We start from the raw sequence: 24,987 nt of genomic DNA, 5'->3' as shown, positions 1-24,987 counted from the left end.
ACAGCCGCGTGTCATATGACAGTCGGCTTACCCCATCTTGGTTAAAAAATATTATTGTTGCTTCACCGAGCATCACTCTAATCGATCGGGTTGGCGATGAGTATACAGCCGCACTTCCAATGCAAGTCACCACATAAGCATCAAGGGCCTGCGCTCGGCCTCGACTCGACCCCGACCGACTGGACCCAGTCGGCTAACTCTCATTATCAGGTAAGGTCCCCGAGCTTGTTTGCTAGCCATGAACCCGTACCTGCCTTTTGTTGTAGCGAGTGAGCACACAGCTTCGCTGTTCACAGTACAGCCTATTGCCACAGTAACCAGAGAGAAAGTTAATTGGTTGGCTGGTTGGCTTGCTAATAAACTTAAACTGCTAGTAAACCACACAGGACATGTGGAAGTTAAGAGTTACGATAATCACGGTTGGTTAATGCATAATTTGGTTGGTTGGTTGCTGGATTTCACATTCGTGGTACGATATTCCCTCAAAGTATTCCTTCACAGCGTGTTTGTGGTGGCAGTCATTTTCAGTGTCGTTTTAATGTGGTGAATAATTTCATAAACTCATTACACACAATTACACAACTCTCGAAATCTGACTATTAGCTAGACAGCATAAAATCATGAAGTGCGAAGGTGCGTTTTGGGGAAAGCAGCAGATTTCGATGAAAAAGAGGAAGCCAGTTTTAAAATACTGGGAGCAGCCGTGGTAACCAGAGTGCACGTGTAGCCGGAGGATACGTGGAGCTTTCATCCCTGACACGCTAACCACGGGCAATGTTAGCACAGTTTCTCATAGCTATCAACAGGAGAGGGTCACATCATTCATGCAGTAAGTTTCATTGGTAACAGCAAGCCACTCTTGACACCAGCTTCATCTGTTTGTGAGAGTGTGTGTATTTACATGCGTGTGTGTGTGTCCATGTATGTGAACATGGGTGTGTGTATAAGTGAGCACGTATGTGGATGCATGCTTGTTCTGTGCTATATCCCTCTCTTCTCTGTCTAAAGCTGAGAGACTGGTCCTGCTGACTGTGACCCTTGTGATGGAGTTTTTATCACTGTCAGCAGAAACACATCTGACTGAGTCTGCTGCCTGTCATCTGTCTCATGTGCAGCAGAGCCTTGCTCCGAATAACAGTCCTGCACGAGTCCATACTGCCTTTTACACACGCCCAGCCCTGCCCAAAAGTGTTAAGAGTCCTGCCCCTGACAGTGTGTACACGCGTGTCGGTTGACATGTTGTGTGTTCTTGCCTGTGCTGTTTTCAGCAATCAATCGGTATCTTCTTCAGCCTGGCTTAGAAAGCATACATAAATGTTAATCTTAAATATAGAGCTAAGCATTAATTAATTTGCATTTCACAGGTGTATAGCTGCTTAACGTAGATATTCTCATTCTCTTTTCCAGCTGTAGCATTTCTTAGCATTGGATCTTAGGCTTTGCAAATGTCTTTACTGTTTACCGTGTACACCGAGTGCTTGTTTTTTCCCCCTAGTTTACTATTAACTTTGTTGGCTAACCTGTTGTGTTCTGAGTGGTCATTCAAGCTGAGGCACGTGAAGTGGAGGGGTCACAGCACATGACCAAGACTCGCTCAGCTGATGTACAACTCATCCGATCCATACAGAGCCAAACCCTTTGGAGCGACTCTGTTGGTTTAGCAGCATATCAGTCCCTCATTCTCTCTGTCTCTGACTGGTGTCACTGACTGTGTGCATGTGCGTGTGTGTGCGGCAGGGTGCGTGGACAGCATGGATCAGTGACGCTTCCGGGGCCCCTCTCCACTGTCACCTGACCTTTGGGCGTGTGCCTGTCTGATCAGTCGTCATGGCGCTGTACCAGGGCCACTCCATTAACTCCGCCCCTGATGACCACAATGAGGAAGCCACACCGCTTTTAAAGAAAGAAGTGGAGGAGGAGTCAGGTGTGTCCTTCTTTTTAATGTGCTGGTTCAGTCATTGTGTGCGTTTAGCGCTGTCAGAGCAATAGTTTGTACATATGTGTCAGGTTAGAAAAAAAAAAGGAATTATAAAGCATCATGAAACTGATATACTATATTCTGGCTATCGCTCCAGAGAACGGTTTTTTCTTTCAACATCTGTCATTCATTTTTCACTCTCGGTGTGACAAGAGCTTAACAGTGTGTTTGTTATGTTCAGCAGTGCCCCCTCAGTGCTGCTCTGCTCGCTACAACCTGGCAGTTCTGATGTTCTTTGGCTTTGCTGTGGTCTATGGACTGCGTGTCAATCTTAGTGTTGCCATGGTTGCGATGGTCAATGGAACTAGTATTCGCCCAGTCATCAACGGCTCCTCTGTGCAGGCATGTCCAGCCCCCAGCCCTGGGCTGAACAACAGTAGCAACAGTGTAGAGCAACCAGATGGGGTGAGAAGCTGTTCTGAAACATGTAAACGCACACACACATACACACTCACAAAATGACGCTTAACAGCTAAGACAGTTTCCCACAATATCTCTCTTCCCATCTGTCAGATCCCCCAGTATGCATGGGACCCTGCCACTCAAGGGCTGTTGTTGGGAGCATTCTTTTTTGGGTACCTGCTGACCCAGATCCCAGGGGGATACCTGTCTGGGCGTCTAGGAGGGAAGATCTTCTTGGGCGGGGGGGTTATGGGCACGGCAGTCCTAACCCTCCTCACCCCACTTGCTGCTGACCTTGGGGTCCCCTGGCTTTTCACTCTGCGGGCACTGGAAGGCTTTGGGGAGGTGAGAGCAGGTGGGAGGAGGGATGTTTGCTGTGTGTGTGTGTGAGAGTGTGAGTTCGTGTGCGTGTGTGTGTGTGTGTGTGTGGACATGGAGACCAATTCACAGCTGAATATTTTGGTATGTCTGTGTGCGTCCATCAGGGTGTGACGTTCCCAGCAATGATGGCGATGTGGGCTCGCTGGGCTCCGCCCCTGGAAAGGTCTCGCCTCATGACCTTCTCGGGAGCAGGGGCAAATTTTGGTGCCTTTTTAGCCCTGCCCCTCACAGGCTTCATCTGCAACACCTTGGGCTGGCCAGCAGTCTTCTATTGCTGTGGTGAGGAGACATACCAGCATGTACATTCTCACACACTTACACATAATCACATGCACACATACACACACACATTCATGCCCTTACACACCCAGATACACATTTATACACTCAAGCACATCCCAATTGCATACTCGTATATGTATACGCCTTTTATGCTTCTGCACCTCTTGTTACCACCAGGGGGTGCAGGCTGTCTGTGGGGAGTGTTCTGGTTCATCTTTGTATCAGATGATCCTCATTCTCATCCACGAATCAGTAAGCGTGAGAAAGATTACATCATCAATTCCATTGGGTCTCAGGTAATTTTCCCTGTCTGTGATGAGTCAACGTGATGCTAACTTGAAAAATCTCTTTGTCAGTGCAAGTTAGCATACTAACCCCTGATCTGTGTACTGTAGTGTACTGAACCGTCTGTCCTTTTCTTTCTTCCTCTTTGTCCTGCTAAAGGGTGGCGCCCATGGTTGGTCAGTGCCTCTGACATCCATACTGCTCTCTGTGCCGCTGTGGGCAATCAACCTCGCTCAGATGTGCTCCAACTGGTCATACTACACACTACTGACCTCACTGCCTACATATATGGACACCGTGCTGCACTTTGACCTTCGGCAGGTGAGGACAAAAAGACCTTAAAATAACAAGGGGACTGTACTGGCAGAAGAACGGGAAGGGGGGATGTGTCGGGAGGAATAGGGGATTTTCAGAACTGAGTATATTAGACAGAGAGAAAGGGGAGATAGGGGGAGAATGAAAGACTTTTAGCAGTTGTACAATTTGCAGTTGTAATGAGGGCATTTCCCCTAGCAAAAGATATGTGCATGCTATGTCAGCTTTCTCCACTCATTTCACAAAATTAGTGACCAACTACATTTCTGATTTACAAATGTACATTATAAATTGTTTTTGAGCTTAAATGTTGACTAACTTCCCCCTATCTCACTCTCTCTGTAGAATGGGTTCCTGTCTGCTCTGCCATATCTAGGTGGTTGGCTGTTTTCTGTGCTGTCAGGTGTAGTAGCAGATCACCTCCTGGAGAGGGAGCTGTTGAGTGTCACTGCAGTTCGCAAGATCTTCACTCTCACAGGCAAGGTGGCTAGAGGAGAGACTGGGAGAGGAAAAGAGGGGAAATATGGGGAGAGGGTGAGAGGAGAGGAGAGCATGGATGAGAGGACTGAGTGTCAAAGTGTCTAAAAAGGGATAGAAAGTGGTTAGGATGTCCAAGATTTCTTAAAATATTGTACAGTATAATGTAATCACTTGTATTAAAATGGCGCCTCTCATCTTTCCCTCAGATTATCTCATTTTTAAAAGTGATTTCTGTGGTTATCAAGAACTTTCTACCTAATTTTTTTTTTTTTTTCATTTTTGTGAATTAAACAGAATGGGCCTCTTTTCAATTTCAAGGTCTTTACATACAAGTGAGCCAACGGAAATGGATACAGAGGTCTCAGTGCCTTTTGCACTGTAACTTGGTTTTTTCATGTTGGATGGACATAGTAAAATATCCTTGCAGTAATATCTGTGTTAAGTATAATCAGAGCTGACCTGGATCTGAATCTCAGCCTTGCCATTCGCCCACAATGGGCAGGTGTTCGCAGTAGTGGCTTGTGAGGCACCTGTTTTACGGATGACATTAGTGAAGATGCACCTATCCTCCTGGGGGCGTTTGCTTCATTGTGGTGCACTATGGAACATGCCGTGTGAAAAATAGCCAAGCCTGGTGTGGTACAGTTTGCTGTTGCAAAAAGGGAGGAAAGGGGGGGCACTGTTTTTTAGACAGTACTAAAAAAGTATGCATGGAGTATGTAAAATACATAATTGCTGTATATGTTGTAAGTAGAGTTTGTAATTTGTGAAATTTGTTTATAAAGGTTTTGGCATATAGTATAAAGTTTGTATTCCCCTTACCACACACACAGGTCTTCTCCTGCCGGCTGCCTTCCTGGTTGCTGTTGGCTATGTAGGCTGCAGTGGAGTGCTTGCTGTGACCTTCCTCACACTCTCCACCAGTCTGGGGGGCACTAGCGCAGCCGGAGTCTTCATCAACCAGATCGACATTGCACCGCGGTACGCTTCTGCTTTCATTAGGGTAGCTGGGGTCTGCCTATCAGTCTTTCATATTGCATCCCTCTGTCTTTACATAATTCTTTCTGTGTCATTGTGTCGGTGCGGCTTTTTCTGTCTGGCAGTCTGATGTTATGCTGTTTGACTGTGTGCCTCTCTCAGTATGGTCTGTTATTGTTGTTTGTGTCTGGCTGTAGCCCCTTGCTCACTCTCTCGTTTCTATGTGTCTGACAAACCCTTCTGGTCTTGCCCATTGTTCTGTGTCTCACTTATGCCCTCTGTGAGTTCAGTGTCTCTCACATTCACTTACTTTCACCCTCTCTTTCCTTTTCTTAGATATGCAGGTGTGCTTTTGGGAATCACCAACACCTTTGGGACCATCCCAGGGGTTGTAGCGCCTATTGTCATGGGTTACTTAACCAAAGACGTAAGTGTCATCATTATCGCTAACATCACAGCAGTTCATTTGCCTTATTTCTTTTACTTCCTGTTAGATACTGTAAGCTGCCCACATGTTGCCTTGCCCAGCACAGCTCTCATTGCTGTATGTACAGTATTAATCAGGCATTCCCCAACATATTTTATGAAAGCATTTTCGCAAACACAGGGAGCTTCTTGGGTTCAGTCCCAGCTGTGTCATCAGCCTACAGTGACTGAGAGCCCACAAGGGCTGAAGAAATTTGCTTCATTCCACTGGGGGTAGGGATGGCTATGTCAGAGGTGTTCCCTTGTCACCCCATTACGGTGCACTCAAATGCCTCATGAGGCACCTGCAAAGTCCCTTAGTGTCAGGGGATTGCACTCACCTTGCTTCAGGACTCCTGTGCACACATTGAGGGTGTGAGAAGATATAAGAGTACAGATGGCAATTATAAATTAGGTGGGAAAGGGGCAAAGCATCAAAAAAAGAATCTTCCGAAAATGAAGTAAAGAGATCTTTGAACTGTAAAGAGATGTTTAAATTGTAACTCTCTCTCTCTCTCTTACCCTATCGCAGCACTCCTTGGCTGGGTGGAGGAATGTGTTTTTTTTGTCAGCAGTGGTGAGTGCGGGTGGAGCCCTCATCTTCACCCTGTTTGGCACTGGGAAGATCCAGAGCTGGGCCCTTGGAGAGGAGGAATTCGAGAGGGAGACAGAGGGAGAACAGGTGGACACTCCATGAACATACGGGAAAAACTGACCGGCGTTTGGCCCGGATCAAAGGCCAAAGAGATGCACCAAATTGTGCAAAACAACACCCTTCCTCATTTTCAGTTTCTTTCAAGCCAGTCTGAGATATAAATGTTTGATAAATTTGTTCAATACCACTGGTATTGACTTCAATACCATGTAAAGATTACTCTCTAGTGCCAGTGCTTGACTCCTACTTGACTTATACTGTTTACATTGTGTCTTTACACCACTACTTCAGGGATGTCCCTTCCTGTGACTGTAATAGTGCCTTTAAACAGTGGTTCCCAAAGTACAGATACATTCCTAATAAGCATCAAGACAAGGAGATAAAATCAAACACAAACATTAGAATGGTTGTATGTGTGTGTACAACCATGGTCACATCTTTGATACTTAATATTGCTTTCAATGATAATTATGAATGAGGTGTTGGTCTATGAACTGGGTTTGAGTTAATTTGGTTAAAAAAAAAAAAAAAATTTTTTTTACAGTTTTATTCTTGTCTGTCAGTAAAAACTTTTTGAGAAGCTCTTCTTGATTTTAGTTTGAGCTGCTGTAACTAAAATGTGGAAGCCTTGGCTTAGAAGTTGTTTGAATTACTGCATTATGTTTACTTGTATTTTTATATTTTTATTCCAATCAGACTTTTAATCAGTATTGTCTGTGAATATGGTTAAAAGAGAATATTTTATAAATCAAGTTTTAAAATGTTTGAGCTCCCTGTATTTGTGAAAAGTCTATTTTTAAGGATAAGATAAAACCACTTCAACACACACTTATGAAACCACCACCATTGTATTGTGTTTACCCTGAAGACCAATTTACCTAGTTAGTAGTTGATATAAAGTACCAAAATAGCCACTGTTGAATATGTTGGCATTGCAGACATCCAGGTAAAGACTTTACTGTGTGAAATCCAGAAGGGAAAAAAATGAAAAACAAAATGAAGAACGTTCTATTGAAATCCAGGAGACTTTTGCAGTCTTATGGGAAACCTGGGTTGTCAGAATTCTGTGTCTTTACTGTTACATGTAAGGTTTGACCTCAGGGGTGTGTCAAGTCCAGCATAGCCTTTGTATTAAACTACATCGTCAGATATTCACTTGTTTTTGTGATTTATCGTTGATTTGTTTATTCCTGCTGTTGTCTGGCATTTTGTGGCATGTGAATTGTCACCATGTGAGTCTGTTGGGTTTGTCCTTCCTCTGTCCTCTCTATGTGAAAGCCAAAAGCCATGAAGGCGAAGGGGGCAGGGGTCTTCCATTCCTGGCCTGGTTACAAGATATTACCTGTATACAGGTACGCCTGCTTCACTCAAGTTATTGACAGCCTGACCCCATTGAGAACCATTTTCTTCAGCACTGGTCTCAGATCTATTATCAAGGGCTGAAATTTTGTGAAACCATAAATTCAATGACAGTCTTCATTAAACCAACATAATGAAAATTGAAGTGAACTCTTACATTTATTCATTTGGCAGACGCTTTTATCCAAAGCGACTTACATAGGTTACAGTTCTTTACAATGTTATCCATTTATACAGCTGGATATTTACTCTTGTGTGTACCACATTATCACGAGCAAATGTTCAGGGAGAATAGTTCATTAAGACCTTCTGGGACCTAGGTAGGAAGCAGAGATACATTTTTTGTGTTTGTGAGAAGTTGTCAGAAACATTAATATTTTTAACACATGCACACACATATACAGTCTGGAAAATACAGCAAGGTAAGAGAGTGTGTACTTGCTGTGGTGTCTTTGTTAAAGGTGTGAACATAAACACGTTGCAATGTAAGCTATGTTTTCCATTGATTTCTGACTAAAGACACTTAAAAATATGAATACATCACTCTTGTGAAGCAGTTTTTTTTCCTCACAAACAAAACCTTTTCATACATTTTATGTTTATTTCTTACTGTTTTAATAATGTAAATAATTAAACTTATTTTAATTTTTAAAAAGTATATTTATACTATATTTAATACATATGTATTGTTGTATAATGTATATTATATTATCTTAAGAAGATATTGACGCATGTTAATAATACAAGAACGAAAAACGTTTATAGCTTTTGTGATTTCGCCAGGGGGCGTTAAATTCAGATTTCGCCTTTTCACTACGTTAGCCGCTTGCATCAGATTTTCTGTGTGACCCGGATGTGCACAGCTGGGTGAAATAAAATGCGCATTGCATACTGCAATTGTTAATTTTAGTAGTGTCCTTGGCAAGTGCCTTCATTCAGTGGACTTTGTTGTCAGAATGCTCTGTATATGCGGTGTATTAACGCTCAGATTATGTGAAAATTCCGCCAACATCATATATTTCTGTTCTGATACCTTCGAAGACCAGCTGTTCGATGTGTGTCCCAAATAACGTTAGTCTAATGATTGTAGCTACGTACTGAGCCAAAAGGCTACTTTTACTTTAGCTACCTAGTGCTGTTAGGTTTTTTGTTTAAGAATATACTCTGATTGAATTATATCTTCATTAGCAACTGGCTATTTATATACTAGTTATCAAACATCAGTTCGGAGGTCTGGTTGATTCGTTAACTTGGGAACATTTCTTGAAAGAAAGCCTGTAGTGTAATGACATATTTAGCTGGTTTATTTCTGTTAACCTTGGCTGCAGCTGCTTATATTATACGAAAATAAGATGAATTTAACCGCATGATTCAGCCTTTAGTGACCAGCTGGACCTGAAATGGCGCATGCGTGCTTACACAGTGTGAACTCTGTCTTGCCGCAGATGCCTTCCTAATTACATCACAGCCACTGATATAATCGGCTCGCACCATGTGAGCCCGATGCTTCAGAAATTCTACGTTGTAATTCACTGCTGCGGTGCCCCTAGGAAATAAGTGCTTAGTATTTGTCCTGGGAACTTAAAGCGTTGTACCTATGAGTTTGAGTTAAACGTAATAACTCGCAAAATTAAAGTGAAAATATCGATATTAACCAAATAAACAAGCCATGAATTTGTAAATAACGAGTGAACCGAATCCTGCTTGGAGTTGTTATGGTGATTTTAGCTGCACAGCGCCGACGAGTTTAATATCCGTTGCACCAAGTTTATACTGCATAAAATCAAATTTCGCAAGTTCGGCTTTTCTCTAACCGTTGAATTACTTTACCCGATAGATTTATAGTGAAATACAAACTGAATTGTCTAAAATACATCAGGTTTAAAATGTGAAGAACATTATCATTGATGGCTGTGGAGGCATGCTGTGGGTTTTCACGTCTGTGCTGCTAACCCTCAGATCCTCAACAGACGTCTATAACTGAGCATACTCCTTTGACGCTGACACTCAACTGGGCATGTTCTTCGACTGATAAGTTTCTTGTGGCTTCGCAGATAAAACCCAGCCGCGCCCGTTTCATGAAAACATTTAAAAGGTTTATGACATCCAGTCATGTCTCATTAGGCACTAGTTGGGCGTATCAAAATGGCGAATGTGTGTACAAACGTGTCGGCCATTGTTGTGGTGGCATTTGAGGGTGCGTCTATTTTAGATTGTTGGCAGTCCGGTGTCAAAGAACACGAACTTAACCAGTTGTGGAATGGCTAGTTGATAAATTGTTAAGCATAAAAAGTCATTTTATTTGTATTGGAATTAGCTTTTGTTGTCTAGCATTACTTTTTTTACTCTTTCTTTTTTCTCTTTCACTTAAGTACTGCCCTCAGAGGGTGAGAGCTCTGGATTTCACCTCTCATCAGCACTGCAGTACTACATTTCAAGGAGGTGCTGTTGGGAAGTGAAGTCCAGATAGTTTGTAGAATTACTTCACAACCTCCAAATAATGACTATTGTTCGCATTGGTAAAGTTGCAAAACATTCCTTGAAGTTTGGCTTTTGAACCCTCCACTATGACTAAAGAGGCAACCGGTTCCAAGATGGGCTTCAGTCAATAACTGCTCTCATTCATATCACCAAGGTTTGGACACTGCCAACACAATACTTTCATCTTGATTAGGAAAAGAGCATAGGGAAAACAGATATATTGGTATTATTGGCAAGAAACATTACGCAGTAATGCTAAAAACACAAAATTGCAAAATGCAAAAACATACAGTGATAATTGCAAATCAAAAAAATTGCAAATCAAAAGTAAAGTTTTGTTCTTCACCCAGATGAAAAACACAACACTACAGTTTGATATGGGGGTGGGGGGTACCCATGTCTCTTGAAATAAGGTGATGGAACTTGTGTAAAATAATGATGCCACTCAGTTCTAAGTCACAGGTTTTTCAAACTCAAACTCAAAATGTAAAGTTCATTTCAATTGCATGAACTGAGCCTATTTTTGCATTGATAACATTTGCACAGATTCGTGAGACCTTTGGGATGTCAGAGGTATGTGATTACAAAGGCACACACACACAGAGGCATGCACTGATAGTTTGTAAGGCCAGTCTTGAAAACCAGTGTGGAACAGACTAATCTCCTGTCTTCAGGTATACAACTCAGCAGTGAAGAACCGGCAGCCATCTCAACTGTTTGCCTAGTTAATGTTTGAAATCCTATCTCCAATGGCAACCAAAAGGCAGATCCTGAGAAAGGAGCATGAATGGTGGTCCAAAGTTTACACCTTGCCCGATAACACTGTACAGGAGACACTTGGTCATGGGCTTCTCCACTGCAGTGCTGAAGACGTAGCACTTTGTGGAGCAAGGGTTATGTGAGTTTTCTCTTTCTCTCTCTTTGTGAGTCAGTGTCAGACATGCTGACTAATATGGGTGGGGGAGGGCGGCAGACGCATCGACAGCTGAAGTTATTCTCTCCAGCAACCTTCGGATCCCATTGGCAGACGGGTGTGATACTCTGTCACTCTAAACGCCAATCAAAATACCACCCACTCTGCTCGTTTCTGTCCAGCTGGGAGCCACTGTACTGTGCTTTGCGTTTTCCAGGCTTGTGCCAGCAGTTGTTAATTTGTGCACTGTGATACCCTTCCAGTCTCTCTCCCTGTTCCTTTCCTTCCCCCAGTCCCTATTTCTGTATTTTCTACGTCTGCTCTCACTCTCTATTCCTTTACGTGCCCCCACCCCCCCACCCCAAAACAACCGCTCACAAATTCATGCAGAGATTCACTGGAGGAGAGAGCTCTTGAGAGCACAGGAAAGCTTGGGCATGTGTGAACCATGGTCTGTGCTGCTTATTGAACCAATTTGAGATGATGCCAATCCCACTACTAGGGAACACTCTAGAACTGGGTCACATTTTAACAGGAAGTCCCTCCCACCAAGCAGGAACAATAACAGCAATAGGAGGAAGTAAATAATGGGATGCTATATTAGATCAGATTAAACTGGTTGTTCCATGTGTGTGCCAAAAGCAAAAATACATTCAGTATTTGCCAGGGAGGACACGATCAAATAATCGAGACAGAACAAAAACAGGGAGAAAAAGGCAGAACATTGTTATAGGATTTAATTCTTTTTTTTTTTATTACTCCCTTTGCTTCCATTAATTATTAAGTGTACAGGTGAAGTGTGTGTGTGTGTGTGTGTGTGTGTGTGTGTGTGTGTGTGTGTGTGTGTGTGTATGCATGCACCTCTTGTGCTTTCCTGTCTTTCTAGTGTTTCCTAATTTTAGAGGGATAAAGGGAGTACATGCAAGCACATGTTTGAGAAGATTCTAAATTATATTACCTTAACCTTTCTTCTTTCAACATTTATTTTGTGGTAGGTAATTGATATATGTTGCTATGAATGAAATAGTTATTCACCTTCACAAGTAGAAAAAAAAACATTTTTTTCTCCTATTTGATTGTATTTTTCAAATTCAGATAAGAAATGTACTCTCTCAGATTCAGCTCTAACTACAACTACTCTCACTGGCATCTACTGTTTCTCTTCTCTGATTACTTGCAAGAGCAAGTTCCGTGTGTCTGTGTGTGTGTCTCTCTCACACACACACTCGATTGAAAGCAACAGCTGACAGCAAGGCTAGTGCCTGTCACCTGAGCTGTGAGAAGAGTGAATGGAGGAGCAGAGAGAGAGGTCTGATGCTCTGTTCTGAAGGAGTAGCGATGGTGGCATGTTGTGTGAAGTTTAGAGAATGGAGGCAGGGATCACCAATTCTGAGCATTGTAGCTTGGTTGTAGAGGGGTATGCAGTGAAACACTTTAAAGGAGGCAACAAATAAAATTAATTCATTTTTTCATTTAATTAAGACAATTTAATTAAGTTTCCAGCATTTAAAAAGGCCATGGATGTGTCATAGCTAATATTTTGAGTTAAGGACATTTAGGGACAAGGGTGAGGCTTTAAAAGGATTTGCACCACCACCACATACCAGAAATCTTTGATGCGTTACATGCATTGGCTAGGAAAATGGTTCAAAAGTTTTTCACAGTAGGGATTGAACCATGCATTTCTACAAACTGGTTCAACCTGTATGTAGATGTTCTTCACAACATATTTAATTATGAAGGGTGGCAACTCCCTTTTCAGACCAGGAATGAATTTTCTTAAACAAGAATATTGAATAACGGTCCAGAACAGAAATTCTCTTTGTACCTCATTTCTGGAAAAAGCAGTCTATGTCGAACGTAAAGTCATCATCACTACCGTACGTTTATCTTTAGGGAACTTATGTACCCACACATTATGGATTGAAACAACTACTTAATGGCATGAAACGGACATGGGCCAAGTTACAACAGCTGATCTCTCTTTGCCTAGTGATTGAGAAATAGCTGCTTATTTAAGTATTTCTGTGTATATCTGTATGTTAATCCCCCATGTCTTTGTTTTTTTCTTATTTGTTTTTATGACGTTTGTATTGTATTGTATGGTATGTATGTGTTCTCTGCGAGTGTCTATGTTTCTTGATGTGTATTCAATTAAAATAAAAATGAAAAAAGCAGCTGATCTCTGCTTCCTCGTAAGCTTTAAAATGCCGAGAAACAATGTAACTCATTGCGAGTAACTGGGTACTAAAACAGGCGAACCTACTACCATTTGTCAGTACAAGTGCTGGAACTCTGTGCTTACGATGAATCAAAACGTCCGCCTAAAAACATGGATAAAATATTTTTCCCCAAACCATATTCACGCGCATCCAACACAATTAAGACCACGCTGAAATACAACCCAACCAAAACCTTAAAACCCTAAAACGACGCTTAGTAAATGACGTAGAAGTAGAAGTTTTCTACTTTTTTCAAACGAAATGATGACGTAGGGCGACAGGCGGGGAAATTTTTTTCTGAATTCTGTGTGATTTGCGGGTCGATTAGGGAGGGAAGAGGAAGCTGGGGGTGCAACCCTGACTGGCCGCCTCCCCGTGTATAAAAACTCCGACACGGGCCTTTCTTCCTTCTCTTTCTGTTACCTGGCTAGGGGCAGCAGTTGCGGCCGAGTGATCTCGTAACACCGGTAGGTACCTCAATTTACTATTGTTCTGTTCAGACGGGCACACTTTTAAGCAAACATTTTAAAAGTTTTAATTATAATGGAATGATATCTTGCTACATTTAAACACAATAGGGTGTTTCCGACAAACAATGGGATTTCCATAACTGGGACATTACTATAGTTCGTACAAACTGGGCTTGCTTTGTCGGCGTGTCCAGATTTCTAGCGAATAAAGTGTCTGGTAAGCAATGCTGTAAAAGTACATTCAGAAAATGGTAACTTTTTGACTCGAACTATTGATGCGGATGGGGGATGGGAGGTAGGGAAAAGAACAAAGGAGTTTGCCGAAGAGCGCTGGGCCTACAGAAGGGGAAACTGGATTCTTCTCAATGCCTTGCCCCAAACAACTGTCCATAGCGGGACGCCAGGTGTTACGGGGATTGAGGAATCTTGTAACTTTATACGACGTGGCCTTAAGTAACACGTGTCGTATTGGCGACCAGCCCGACCAAGGCCTGGACCGCCGAACGGTGGTGGTTTGCGAATCAACTGAGGGGGGGGGATGAGTTATTTTCCCCATCCCGAATGGCGAAGCTCACAAATGGATTTTTAGTTCTTCAAAATCCTTGTTCAGATGTATTGTGGGACGGGATTAACGGCCTTGTTCATAGTCATGCTGAGATTGTACTCCTTTCTCTACAGAAACAAAAACTGTAACTATGGGAAAGGAAAAGACCCACATCAACATCGTGGTCATCGGCCATGTCGACTCCGGCAAATCCACCACCACCGGTCACCTGATCTACAAGTGCGGTGGCATCGACAAGAGAACCATCGAGAAGTTCGAGAAGGAAGCTGCTGAGGTGGGTGATGTGTGAGCCGGGCAATTCATTTCACGAGTACCGAACTGCTTGCAACAGCTATTTGGATTAAAGATGGCGGCGGAAACGTGCGCGGTACGGTCCATTGATGAATAGAGCTGTTGCAGGGCCCTTAAATGCCGGGCGGGCATGCGAGGGGGAGGCGCATGCGCAGACTCTGTGAAAGCGGTGACGCTGCACTTAGTGTAATGGCGACGGAGCGGGGAGTCTAGCGTGATTTGGACATTCCACGCGTATTTAAACGTGGAGCCTATTAAGATTTAAACTGCATTTGTCAAGCAAGTTGTAAATGGATGTTTATAATCACTTTGCTTTCTGGTTTCTGGATTACTTGCAGTGGTTACTTTTTTCAATGTGCATTTTTTGTAGTCACATACATTTAAACCCCTCAGTCCAAATGCAAAGGAAGCTGTAGTGGCTTTTCATTCATGCTGTCCCTTGAGAACATTTAGTGAATTGAACAAGCTATGTAAGCAGGCTTTGCTTAATTGCAGTTTGAGTGTTGCTTAGTAATAGTACCTTAAATTGAGTTCAATTTGGAAACAGTTGGCTGCTTGGTAAACTTTACTTTATTGAGAACATTATTGACATTAATTCAACTGTAAATTGTTTAGATGGGCAAGGGCTCCTTCAAGTACGCTTGGGTGCTGGACAAGCTGAAGGCAGAGCGTGAGCGTGGTATCACCATCGACATCTCCCTGTGGAAGTTTGAGACCAGCAAGTACTACGTCACCATCATCGATGCTCCCGGACACAGAGACTTCATCAAGAACATGATCACTGGCACCTCACAGGTAGAGATGTGTGCATGTGGCCTTGGTGCTGTAAAATGGTGCCTCTGGGCTAGCATCTTCAACTCCTGTGTGGTTGTGTGCTAAATAATTTCCCTCCTTGCAGGCTGACTGTGCTGTGCTGATTGTTGCTGGTGGTGTGGGTGAGTTCGAGGCTGGCATCTCCAAGAACGGACAGACCCGTGAGCACGCCCTCCTGGCTTTCACCCTGGGAGTGAAGCAGCTCATTGTGGGAGTCAACAAGATGGACTCCACCGAGCCCCCCTACAGCCAGAAACGTTTTGAGGAAATCACCAAGGAAGTCAGTACCTACATCAAGAAGATCGGCTACAACCCAACCACCGTCGCCTTTGTGCCCATCTCCGGTTGGCATGGAGACAACATGCTGGAGCCCAGCAGCAACGTGAGTCTTACCGTCATAACTGCCTACAATCAGTACACGTGAACTGAGCGTTTGGATTGTATGTAACCCTTTTTGTTTTATATGTAAACAGATGCCCTGGTTCAAGGGGTGGAAGGTTGAGAGGAAGGAGGGTAATGCCAGTGGCACCACCCTGCTGGAAGCCCTGGACTCCATCCTGCCCCCTAGCCGCCCAACTGACAAGCCCCTGCGTCTGCCCCTGCAGGATGTCTACAAGATTGGAGGTAAAGCCCAGCCTCTAGGATAACTCATTTTAGCTAGATTATTGTTGCAGTGGTAAGTTTCAGCACTGATTGTCCCTCTTGGTCCTTTGCGTAGGTATTGGAACTGTACCCGTTGGCCGTGTCGAGACTGGTACACTGAAGGCTGGTATGGTGGTGACCTTTGCCCCTGCCAGCGTGACCACTGAGGTCAAGTCAGTGGAAATGCACCACGAGACCCTGTCTGAGGCTCTGCCTGGCGACAACGTGGGCTTCAACGTCAAGAACGTCTCTGTCAAGGAAATCCGTCGTGGCAACGTGGCTGGAGACAGCAAGAACGATCCCCCCATGGAGGCTGGCAGCTTCACTGCTCAGGTGAGACGTGAACTGCATGTGTACCTGGCCCAGTAGAAATGGGTACTGCAGTTAGCCAGGGGTTGACATGCCATACAGCCCTGATGGTTTGCTAGGCTTATACCAGAGCTAGATTCTCAGTATTAAATGGGTATGGTGAATGGGAAGTTTATATGCATGAGCTTTTGAGGCCTGACCACTGTCTGATCCTTTTCTGCAGGTCATCATCCTGAACCATCCTGGTCAGATCAATGCTGGCTATGCCCCTGTGCTGGACTGCCACACCGCCCACATTGCCTGCAAGTTCAGTGAGCTGAAGGAGAAGATCGACCGCCGTTCTGGCAAGAAGCTGGAAGACAACCCCAAGACCCTGAAGTCTGGAGATGCCGCCATTGTTGACATGATCCCTGGAAAGCCCATGTGTGTGGAGAGCTTCTCTGAGTACCCCCCTCTTGGTGAGTTGCTTTTTAAGCATGATCATATTGCATTTTGTTGGACTGGGTTTTAAAAGGATGGAAGACTGATTTGACTTCATTGCTCTCCTGCAGGTCGCTTCGCTGTCCGTGACATGAGGCAGACGGTTGCTGTCGGTGTGATCAAGGCTGTCGACAAGAAGGCTGCCACCAGCGGCAAGGTGACCAAGTCTGCACAGAAGGCTGCCAAGGGGAAGTGAACTCCTCTCCCCCAGGCTGTCCTTCAGGGCCTGGGGTCTGCAGCACCATTTTCCACCTTATTTCAGAACCTGAGTTCTCTCCTAAAGGACTGGCTAATGCTGATCAAAACCCATCGCAAAAGTTTTCGCAGGAAAAGAAAATCACTATGGATGCATTCTTGTGGCTTCATAATCGAGTGACAGTGCCTCTTTCAGTTTAAATTTGAGTTGATGGTTGGAAAGCTGCACCTGTTTGAGATGTCACTTATTGAATTGGAAGGAAGCTGCTGTAAACTAATAAAGGTCTTTGAATTTCTTGATCACTCAATCCTGATTTTTTTCCCCTTTTCTGCCCTCCTCTGTAACAGAAGGGAACCTTATGTTCTGCAGTGTTGAAGCATTTGGGCAGGCACGGGGGGGTGTCAGAGCTGCCCGTTAACTTTTACTGTAATCTCTTGTGCCTCAGTTGACCACGTGCTGTCCCCCTGGCTGCAGCTGCCACTTTTCTGTTTTGAATGATGAGTGTTGCCAACCAATCGACATGGTGGCTCTGCGCTGTAGCAGCCAATGGTACCCGGCTTTCTGGCATTCCAGTAGCGCGGTCCAAACTGACAGGTTCTCCCGCCCCCCCACAGTGCCGGTATAAAATGCAATGTAGGACCGAATTCGGTCCTTTCTCCGGTCTGATCCAAGGATAACTGCTGCAATCCCTAACCGCAGGTTTGTAGCCCTTTAAAACGCATGAATTGGTTCTTTTGAGAGATGTGTTGGCATAGGGCTGTTTTGCGCATCGCCTGTGACCGTGCTCTTAGACCAGATAAATTGAATTGATCAAAGGACCTTGACATTGGACATGTCGGGGGGAGGGGGTGCAACGGTACAGTCTTAAGATTTCCAAACTAAAACTGGTTAAATTTATAAATTGGCCTGGGGAGTGGCTCAGTCGTCAGAAGGTTGCATGTGATCGGGTCTGTAACTCATACCTGTTTTCGATTAAAAGCTGGTATTAATGCCGTTATTGGAGCTCAGTTGTACCGCAATCTTGCCATGGTTGCGAACGTAACGATACAAGTCAATCCACAGAGGTTAGGATGGGAATCCCTGTTCCCGTCCTGTATTTGGGACTCGACAACCATGGTTCGTGGACGCCGGTTAGGAATGGCTCGGAAGCGAGTCACGAAATGTCAAATATCACGTTAGCCATCTAGCTAGCTTGTATAGGGGACGGGAGAATGGGGGAGGAGCTGAGGACCATTATGAAGCATGCTTGTAGCATTCTTTTATGTACAGAAACCATTCTAATGAAATGTTAACGGTAAAATCCAGTATCGGTGGTTAGGGGCCCCTGACCAATACCATAGATAGGTGAGCGTACGACTGGGGCCGGCCAGATTTCCGATCCAGAATGGTATATCTGGCTGGTTCGCTAGCTACTTGCTAATGTGCAGAACAACATGGCCGGACTGCATTCTCTGACTCAACATGGAGGGTAGAAACGGAGGAGGGGAGGGGGCGGGCACGAGCTTCGCAAATAAAGTACTTAAAATCTTCTCTCCAAAAATGGCTGTATGATCTCCTATTTTTGTGTCCCACTGCCAAACAATAACGGATGGCTGCTTGTATCCGCTTTAATGGCTGTATCGCTAGCCTAACCAGCAAGACTAACGGATGGTCAAATTTGCATGTTGATATTCTGGAGGGATAGCTACCGTTAGCTGAATGTAGTCACACGTATCTTTTTCTAATCAGTAAATAAAACATGGGGAAGGAAAAGACCCACATCAACATTGTGGTCATCGGCCATGTCGACTCCGGCAAATCCACCACCACCGGTCACCTGATCTACAAGTGCGGTGGCATCGACAAGAGAACCATCGAGAAGTTCGAGAAGGAAGCTGCTGAGGTGGGTGTTGCAATGTCGAGAGAGAGCGGCTAGGGGTGGGCCAAATACATGAATATAGGGCGTGTCTGTTAAGTACAGAGCTAAATATGACAATAGCGTCATCTACTGGATAATGCAGTGTCTAGAGAAAAGACCCGTTCGTTGAGTAAATAACCCAGGTTGATGGCTAGTTTTACTGGCGCCCGCAAGTTTGGCGGCTCTAGAAATGGTTGCTAAATATTGTTAGCGATCTCTTAACATGTCGAATGCGAAAAACATTTAGCCAATTCCTTTTTATTTTAATGTGAAAGGGTTTCAGAAACACGAGCGCATGAACGCATTACTTTATTGAATCAACTGAGAACATATTTTTACAACAGTTACCTGAGCGGTTATGAATTTGGTTAACCGGCAAATCCATCTGACATGCCAACCATCTTATAAAAAGAAAAGAAAAAAATTAGATCCGTTACATAGTCACATGTAAGATTTTAGACACGTACACTGCCACTCACACACACGCCACATGTTTCAGGACCCACGTAGTAAAATAAAATCGTCAGGGTAATGTCCTCGTACTTGATGCAGCTAAATGAATTTTTATTTAATTTATTTATTTTTTACAATACGACACAAATCTCACATTGATGTGTCAGATCCAATGTCCTCAATACCTGTATTAATTGTAGCCGTGTCAAGGCTGTGGTTTTAAAAAATCTTAAGTATTTTTTCCATGCAAACTCGAAGCAGTTTTGTCGAGTAAAGTTGGTTAGGAATTCAGGCTGTTTCGGGCCAAACAGATATCAGGTTGTTTAAATGGATATGGACCTATTACCTATTACGGTGGTAAGAGTGGTTATTTTTAACAACTTGTTAGAATCGATCCATATGTTTATTCGTTCAGCTGTTACAACATAAATGGACTTTCCCCAACTTTTAAGAGGGATTTGACGTAAATAAGGAGTACACAAGAACAAATGTATTTTCAAGATGCTTGGCTTGTAAAATATTGAGAACTGCTTACTTTTATTGTGAAATTTTATGGAGGCTAAGAAGTACATATTACACAATTACATACGTTTTAAACACCTTGAACACCTTCACAAAGTGTATGATATGGTTTAACATAAAATGGTTCATCATTAAAATAGCAAATATGTTGAATGAAATATATAAAAAAAAAGGTTATTGAATGTATTGCAGATACATTTAAAATGTATTAATGTAAAGCAGAAATACATTGTAATATACTAAAATGGCAACAGTTTACATATTTTCAATATTTATTGAGCTAAATAATATTCTCTAAAAATATATTCTAAGTTTATTACCTTTTGTATGGGAGCTCTTTTAATGTTTGTAAGTGAGTTGTACAATAGTGTGCATTTTATGTCCCTGTATTTCAGGGTACCTGCTAGGCATGTTTAAATATGGTCAGTAGTGATCTGTTTGTACAACTTTTCATGACACTTTAGTCACCTTGTAAGTTACTAGATAAGAGTGTCTGCTTAGTGATGGTAGTGCAATGTAAGTCAGTGGAGTAATATTAAAGGGATTGATACTGTAAGGATTAAGACTGGGTCTTGATTCAGACTGTTAAACCATGTCTGTCTGTCTGTCTTGCTGTCCATCTAGATGGGCAAGGGCTCCTTCAAGTATGCTTGGGTGCTGGACAAGCTGAAGGCAGAGCGTGAGCGTGGTATCACCATCGACATCTCCCTGTGGAAGTTTGAGACCAGCAAGTACTATGTCACTATCATCGATGCTCCCGGACACAGAGACTTCATCAAGAACATGATCACTGGCACCTCACAGGTAGGAGGTGCCTCTGGGGTCCTCTGGGCAGGGTAATAGACCACTTTTGCCAGAGTGTAGTGACATGCCAGGTAGTGTCATTCGTCAAATAGTTCCACATTTTTAAATAATAATAAACTATTAAAATAACTTTCAAGGATAAGAAGTGTAAAGGCAGCAGTGTGTGATAATGGAACAGGTTCAGTTGCATCTAGAGAAATAAGCTTCTCCCATTATTCCAGGGCTTTATGTCCTTTCTATGAAAATATCACTGATGACCTTAATATGGAAGTTATAGCTGAATGAGAGATTTCCTACCAAATCAGCTGAAGTTCCCAAATATATTGGTTTTTCAGTTATAATGTAAAACATGTATATTGCATGATTGCATATTTTGTGATATCATTATATTTCTCAACAGTTTTTAAGCACTTCCGTGGTCAGATGTTATGATGCATATGTCAGTGGCTTTAAGTCCAGTTTATTCAAAGTGAGTACAAGTGGTGGGTGGCCTCAGTTCTTTCATTCCTTCTGTCCTTACAGGCTGACTGCGCTGTGCTGATTGTTGCTGGTGGTGTGGGTGAGTTCGAGGCTGGCATCTCCAAGAACGGACAGACCCGTGAACACGCCCTCCTGGCCTACACTCTGGGAGTGAAGCAGCTCATTGTGGGAGTCAACAAGATGGACTCCACCGAGCCCCCCTACAGCCAGAAACGTTTTGAGGAAATCACCAAGGAAGTCAGCGCCTACATCAAGAAGATCGGCTACAACCCAGCCACCGTCGCCTTTGTGCCCATCTCCGGTTGGCATGGAGACAACATGCTGGAGCCCAGCAGCAATGTGAGTCTCCCAGCAGCACACAGAATAATGCTGTGCGGTGAAACACTGGCTGGAGAGAATTTCAGACACACAGAAACTGCTGGCTCACAAAACTTTATTATTGAAAACCTGAAGGCAGGAAAATGGTGGTGCTAGGCCCAAACAGAAACAAAGTATTCACTAACTACTCTAAATACTAGTTCTCATGCTGTTCTAATTCTTGTTTTGTGAATATGTGCCAGAATTATTGGATTCTTTGGTTTTGGGGTTTTCCGATTTCCATCAGTTCACTGTATAATCTATAAATCCTTAATGAGAGCTGTGTTGGGATAACCCTTCAAAGAATGGAATTGTGTTCTTGTTTTAATAATGGTAATGGTACAGATTTTAATGACATCTAATCACATCTAGTTCAAGCCACTAGCACTTACCCCCCATCTCCCAACGCTCCCCCACAGATGACCTGGTTTAAGGGGTGGAAGGTTGAGAGGAAGGAGGGTAATGCCAGTGGCACCACCCTGCTGGAAGCCCTGGACTCCATCCTGCCCCCTAGCCGCCCAACTGACAAGCCCCTGCGTCTGCCCCTGCAGGATGTCTACAAGATTGGAGGTAAAGCCCAGCTGCTAACTTCCTTTGTGTTTTAATTTTTTTACCTTAAAGTTCTGTGAGGCAGAAGTAGGAATCTCCCTCCTCCCCTACTACAGGTATCGGAACTGTACCCGTGGGCCGTGTGGAGACTGGCGTGTTGAAGCCTGGCATGGTAGTGACCTTTGCCCCTGCCAATGTGACCACTGAGGTCAAATCGGTGGAGATGCATCACGAGTCCCTGGCTGAGGCTCTGCCTGGCGACAACGTGGGCTTCAACGTCAAGAACGTCTCTGTCAAGGAGATCCGCCGTGGCAACGTGGCTGGAGACAGCAAGAACGATCCCCCCATGGAGGCTGGCAACTTCACAGCTCAGGTGTGACTCATCTTTGTGATCTTTCCACTGGAGCACTGATTTTGGAAGCAGAGGTTTCTCCCAGTGGGCCATGGGTTAAAGTAGTATTACAGTCCCTTCCACGTGCCTTTTGTGTTGTACAGTGAAAATGCAGCATTAGAATTAAGCGTTATCTTTTCTCTTCATGTATCTCACAGACATTCTCTATTTCCAGGAGTTTTCCTTTACAATTAGATAATACTGTTATTTTATGTTTGTTGACTGAATTCCACTTGTGTTCAGAACTGTTGACAAGCAAATACTAATAATGAACTTCGTGATGACCCAAGGAAATAATTTATTCCAGACCATTAGCTGAGTTTTCGAACACCTTGTGGCTCACCTGTAAACCCTGTGGTTCATTTCTGTCTGCCAGGGGCTCTTGCACACAGCTTAATTTTAGTCATGCCCCCCTCCATCCCCTATGTCCCCAGGTTATCATCCTGAACCATCCAGGACAGATCTCTCAGGGTTACGCCCCTGTCCTGGACTGCCACACCGCCCACATTGCCTGCAAGTTTGCCGAGCTGAAGGAGAAGATAGACCGCCGTTCTGGCAAGAAGCTGGAAGACAACCCCAAGCACCTGAAGTCTGGTGACGCTGCCATCGTCCTCATGGTGCCTGGGAAGCCAATGTGTGTGGAGAGCTTTGCCACCTATCCCCCACTGGGTGAGTGCCGCGCCCAAGATCAGCAGAACCCGAGGTCAACAGGAATTATCTGCACTTGGCATGTGCACACATTAAACTGCAGTAACAGACATCCCCCGCCCCACCAAAACCTCCCGAAATCCCCATTCAGGCCAACCTCCGACTGCCATTTTTTCACTAAACAGTTTTTTCTGTTAATTTCAATGATGCATAACTATGCAAGAATAAAAAAGCATCATTTTGTCTTACATTTTTTCATGCAAGGAATCATAGCAGTTAGATTGGATGGGACATTTAGAGGTAACTGCAATGACGCATATTGTCTAGTATCTAGACTGGATGTCCATCTGAGTGCTGCCACTCCAAAAGTGATTTCATACGCAGATGTACATTGCAAAACTGCAAGCTTTGGCAACAAAAGCAGGAGTCAAATTTTTAGATGTCCTGTCAAAGATTATGGAGGTAACTGGGTTAAGGTACTCTGTGAGTGCAGGCTGCGCTCTCCGGCCCAGGTTTGACTCCATCTGTGTTATCAGCCAATGATGACTGGGAACCCACAGAGGTGGAACAGATTTGCTTAGTTCTGCCACAGGCAGGGGTGGATATGCCTGCAAAGGCTGCTCGTCTCACCTCTCTCAGGTATCCTGTGACTCATCAGCCGCCTGCAGCTTTTTCGGATGACGTCAGTAGAACTGCACCCACCCTCAGACCGGTGCATAGCTCACTGCGGTGTTCCGGGAGACTTGGAAGTTTAAAAATAGTTGTGGTTGGCATGTAGGTTGTGTTGGAGGATTGCAGTTGCTATGCCCTAGCACTCCCACACGCATGGGTACTGAGGTTGTCGCCATGAGCGATAACAATATCCAATTGGTGGTGAATACATTTGGGTTTCGACTGCCAAAAAAAGGTGTGTATGTGTGGGTGGGTGTGTGTGTGTGTAGGGGGGATGCTAAAAAAAGATAATAGGAACAACAACATATTTCTTGGGGTTCTTTTGGGATAACATGATAATATGGATTTTAGGTAACCTATAATGAGTAAAATGAGTCAGTGCAGTAGTCTGTCAGCGTGCACAATTATCTTTAGAAAGTCTGATGTGCCACGGGACAAACCTGAACTACATTACAGTGACTCCCTTCTCTCCTTCTCTGTTGTACCCCCCCCCCCCCTCTCCCTCTCCCTCTCCCTCTCCCTCTCCCTCTCTAGGTCGCTTCGCTGTCCGTGACATGAGGCAGACCGTGGCCGTCGGTGTGATCAAGGCCGTCGACAAGAAGGCCGCCACCGGTGGCAAGGTGACCAAGTCTGCACAGAAGGCTGCCAAGGCGAAATGAACTTGCCCGTCAGACCCCCAGCGTGGCGCGTCCGCGGCGCCCCGCCCCACCGCGTGTCAGACCCTCAGCACTCTCCTAAAGGACTGGCTAATGCTTATCAAAACCCATCGCAAGAGTTTTCGCAGGAAAGGGGGAAAAAAAGTTCTTTAAAAAATCTGCTTGGGGGAGGGTAAATGATGTTAACAATAATAAAAATGATCATCAATTGCATAAAGAAAAAAACAGTGCCATTGTGTTCTTTATAAGTCAGCATGTCATCTCGGCAAAACGATGTGATATGTCCGCACGTTCTTAACATTTGGTTGTTACAGATGACAGCTGTTAGTTCTCAAGAATTTTTTTTACTTCAAAATGAATAAAAACTATGCAGGAGATGACTGGAGTTTTCATTATAGAATAGTATTGTTAGAGGTAGATACACAGACAATGTGGAGAAGATGGTTTTAGGAAAATTGCTTGCTGCACCCCCAGACTCTAGGGAAAAGTGAACTTTGTCTAAACCCAGTTGAGATATTTATTGAAGTTTGGTGTCAAATGCTACACAACCTTGTATAACCAAAGATAAGACACATACAACTTTCATAGAAAGAGGC

The 24,987-nt window shown here is 43.9% G+C and overlaps 3 protein-coding genes across 4 annotated transcripts; all 3 read left to right on the top strand.

Annotated features, from left to right (window-relative positions):
• The first annotated feature begins 42 nt into the window (after positions 1-42).
• si:ch1073-513e17.1 (sialin) lies at positions 43-6,643 on the top strand. 2 transcript variants are annotated; one of them, XM_036555436.1, is made up of 11 exons: positions 43-210; positions 1,738-1,924; positions 2,163-2,383; positions 2,492-2,725; positions 2,866-3,040; positions 3,221-3,339; positions 3,488-3,649; positions 3,989-4,121; positions 4,957-5,104; positions 5,438-5,528; positions 6,099-6,643. In XM_036555436.1, exons 2-11 carry the CDS (start codon positions 1,828-1,830, stop codon positions 6,261-6,263), a joined length of 1,545 nt encoding a protein of 514 aa, XP_036411329.1. In that variant the 5' UTR covers positions 43-210; positions 1,738-1,827; the 3' UTR covers positions 6,264-6,643. The 2 variants fall into 2 exon arrangements, with proteins under 2 accessions (XP_036411329.1, XP_036411328.1); XM_036555435.1 differs by having other exon boundaries at positions 2,160-2,383.
• A 6,928-nt stretch (positions 6,644-13,571) lies between these two features.
• LOC118769011 (elongation factor 1-alpha, somatic form-like) lies at positions 13,572-17,269 on the top strand. The gene is made up of 8 exons (XM_036516010.1): positions 13,572-13,663; positions 14,345-14,505; positions 15,138-15,317; positions 15,421-15,717; positions 15,809-15,959; positions 16,054-16,310; positions 16,510-16,744; positions 16,838-17,269. Exons 2-8 carry the CDS (start codon positions 14,362-14,364, stop codon positions 16,960-16,962), a joined length of 1,389 nt encoding a protein of 462 aa, XP_036371903.1. The 5' UTR covers positions 13,572-13,663; positions 14,345-14,361; the 3' UTR covers positions 16,963-17,269.
• Positions 17,270-17,564: 295 nt separating this feature from the next.
• On the top strand, positions 17,565-24,616 carry eef1a1l2 (eukaryotic translation elongation factor 1 alpha 1, like 2). The gene is made up of 8 exons (XM_036516011.1): positions 17,565-17,661; positions 18,691-18,844; positions 20,459-20,638; positions 21,161-21,457; positions 21,895-22,045; positions 22,141-22,397; positions 22,850-23,084; positions 24,270-24,616. The coding sequence occupies exons 2-8, from the start codon at positions 18,701-18,703 to the stop codon at positions 24,392-24,394; spliced, it is 1,389 nt and encodes a 462-aa protein (XP_036371904.1). The 5' UTR covers positions 17,565-17,661; positions 18,691-18,700; the 3' UTR covers positions 24,395-24,616.
• The last annotated feature ends 371 nt before the right edge of the window (positions 24,617-24,987 follow it).

The sequence above is a fragment of the Megalops cyprinoides genome, chromosome 21 (genome assembly GCF_013368585.1).
Source record: "Megalops cyprinoides isolate fMegCyp1 chromosome 21, fMegCyp1.pri, whole genome shotgun sequence".
NCBI lineage: Eukaryota > Metazoa > Chordata > Actinopteri > Elopiformes > Megalopidae > Megalops > Megalops cyprinoides.
This window is presented reverse-complemented; position numbering and strand designations above follow the sequence as displayed.

Bases quoted from the DNA above. Each gene is read 5' to 3' on its own strand.
- si:ch1073-513e17.1 (XM_036555435.1), top strand. From the start codon at position 1,828: ATGGCGCTGTACCAGGGCCACTCCATTAACTCCGCCCCTGATGACCAC. The intron at 3,650-3,988 runs GTGAGGACAAAA...CTCTCTCTGTAG, and splicing joins TGCACTTTGACCTTCGGCAG to AATGGGTTCCTGTCTGCTCT. The intron at 5,105-5,437 runs GTACGCTTCTGC...TCCTTTTCTTAG, and splicing joins CAGATCGACATTGCACCGCG to ATATGCAGGTGTGCTTTTGG.
- LOC118769011 (XM_036516010.1), top strand. From the start codon at position 14,362: ATGGGAAAGGAAAAGACCCACATCAACATCGTGGTCATCGGCCATGTC. The intron at 15,318-15,420 runs GTAGAGATGTGT...CCCTCCTTGCAG, and splicing joins TGATCACTGGCACCTCACAG to GCTGACTGTGCTGTGCTGAT. The intron at 15,718-15,808 runs GTGAGTCTTACC...ATATGTAAACAG, and splicing joins TGCTGGAGCCCAGCAGCAAC to ATGCCCTGGTTCAAGGGGTG.
- eef1a1l2 (XM_036516011.1), top strand. From the start codon at position 18,701: ATGGGGAAGGAAAAGACCCACATCAACATTGTGGTCATCGGCCATGTC. The intron at 22,046-22,140 runs GTAAAGCCCAGC...CCCCTACTACAG, and splicing joins GGATGTCTACAAGATTGGAG to GTATCGGAACTGTACCCGTG. The intron at 23,085-24,269 runs GTGAGTGCCGCG...CTCCCTCTCTAG, and splicing joins TGCCACCTATCCCCCACTGG to GTCGCTTCGCTGTCCGTGAC.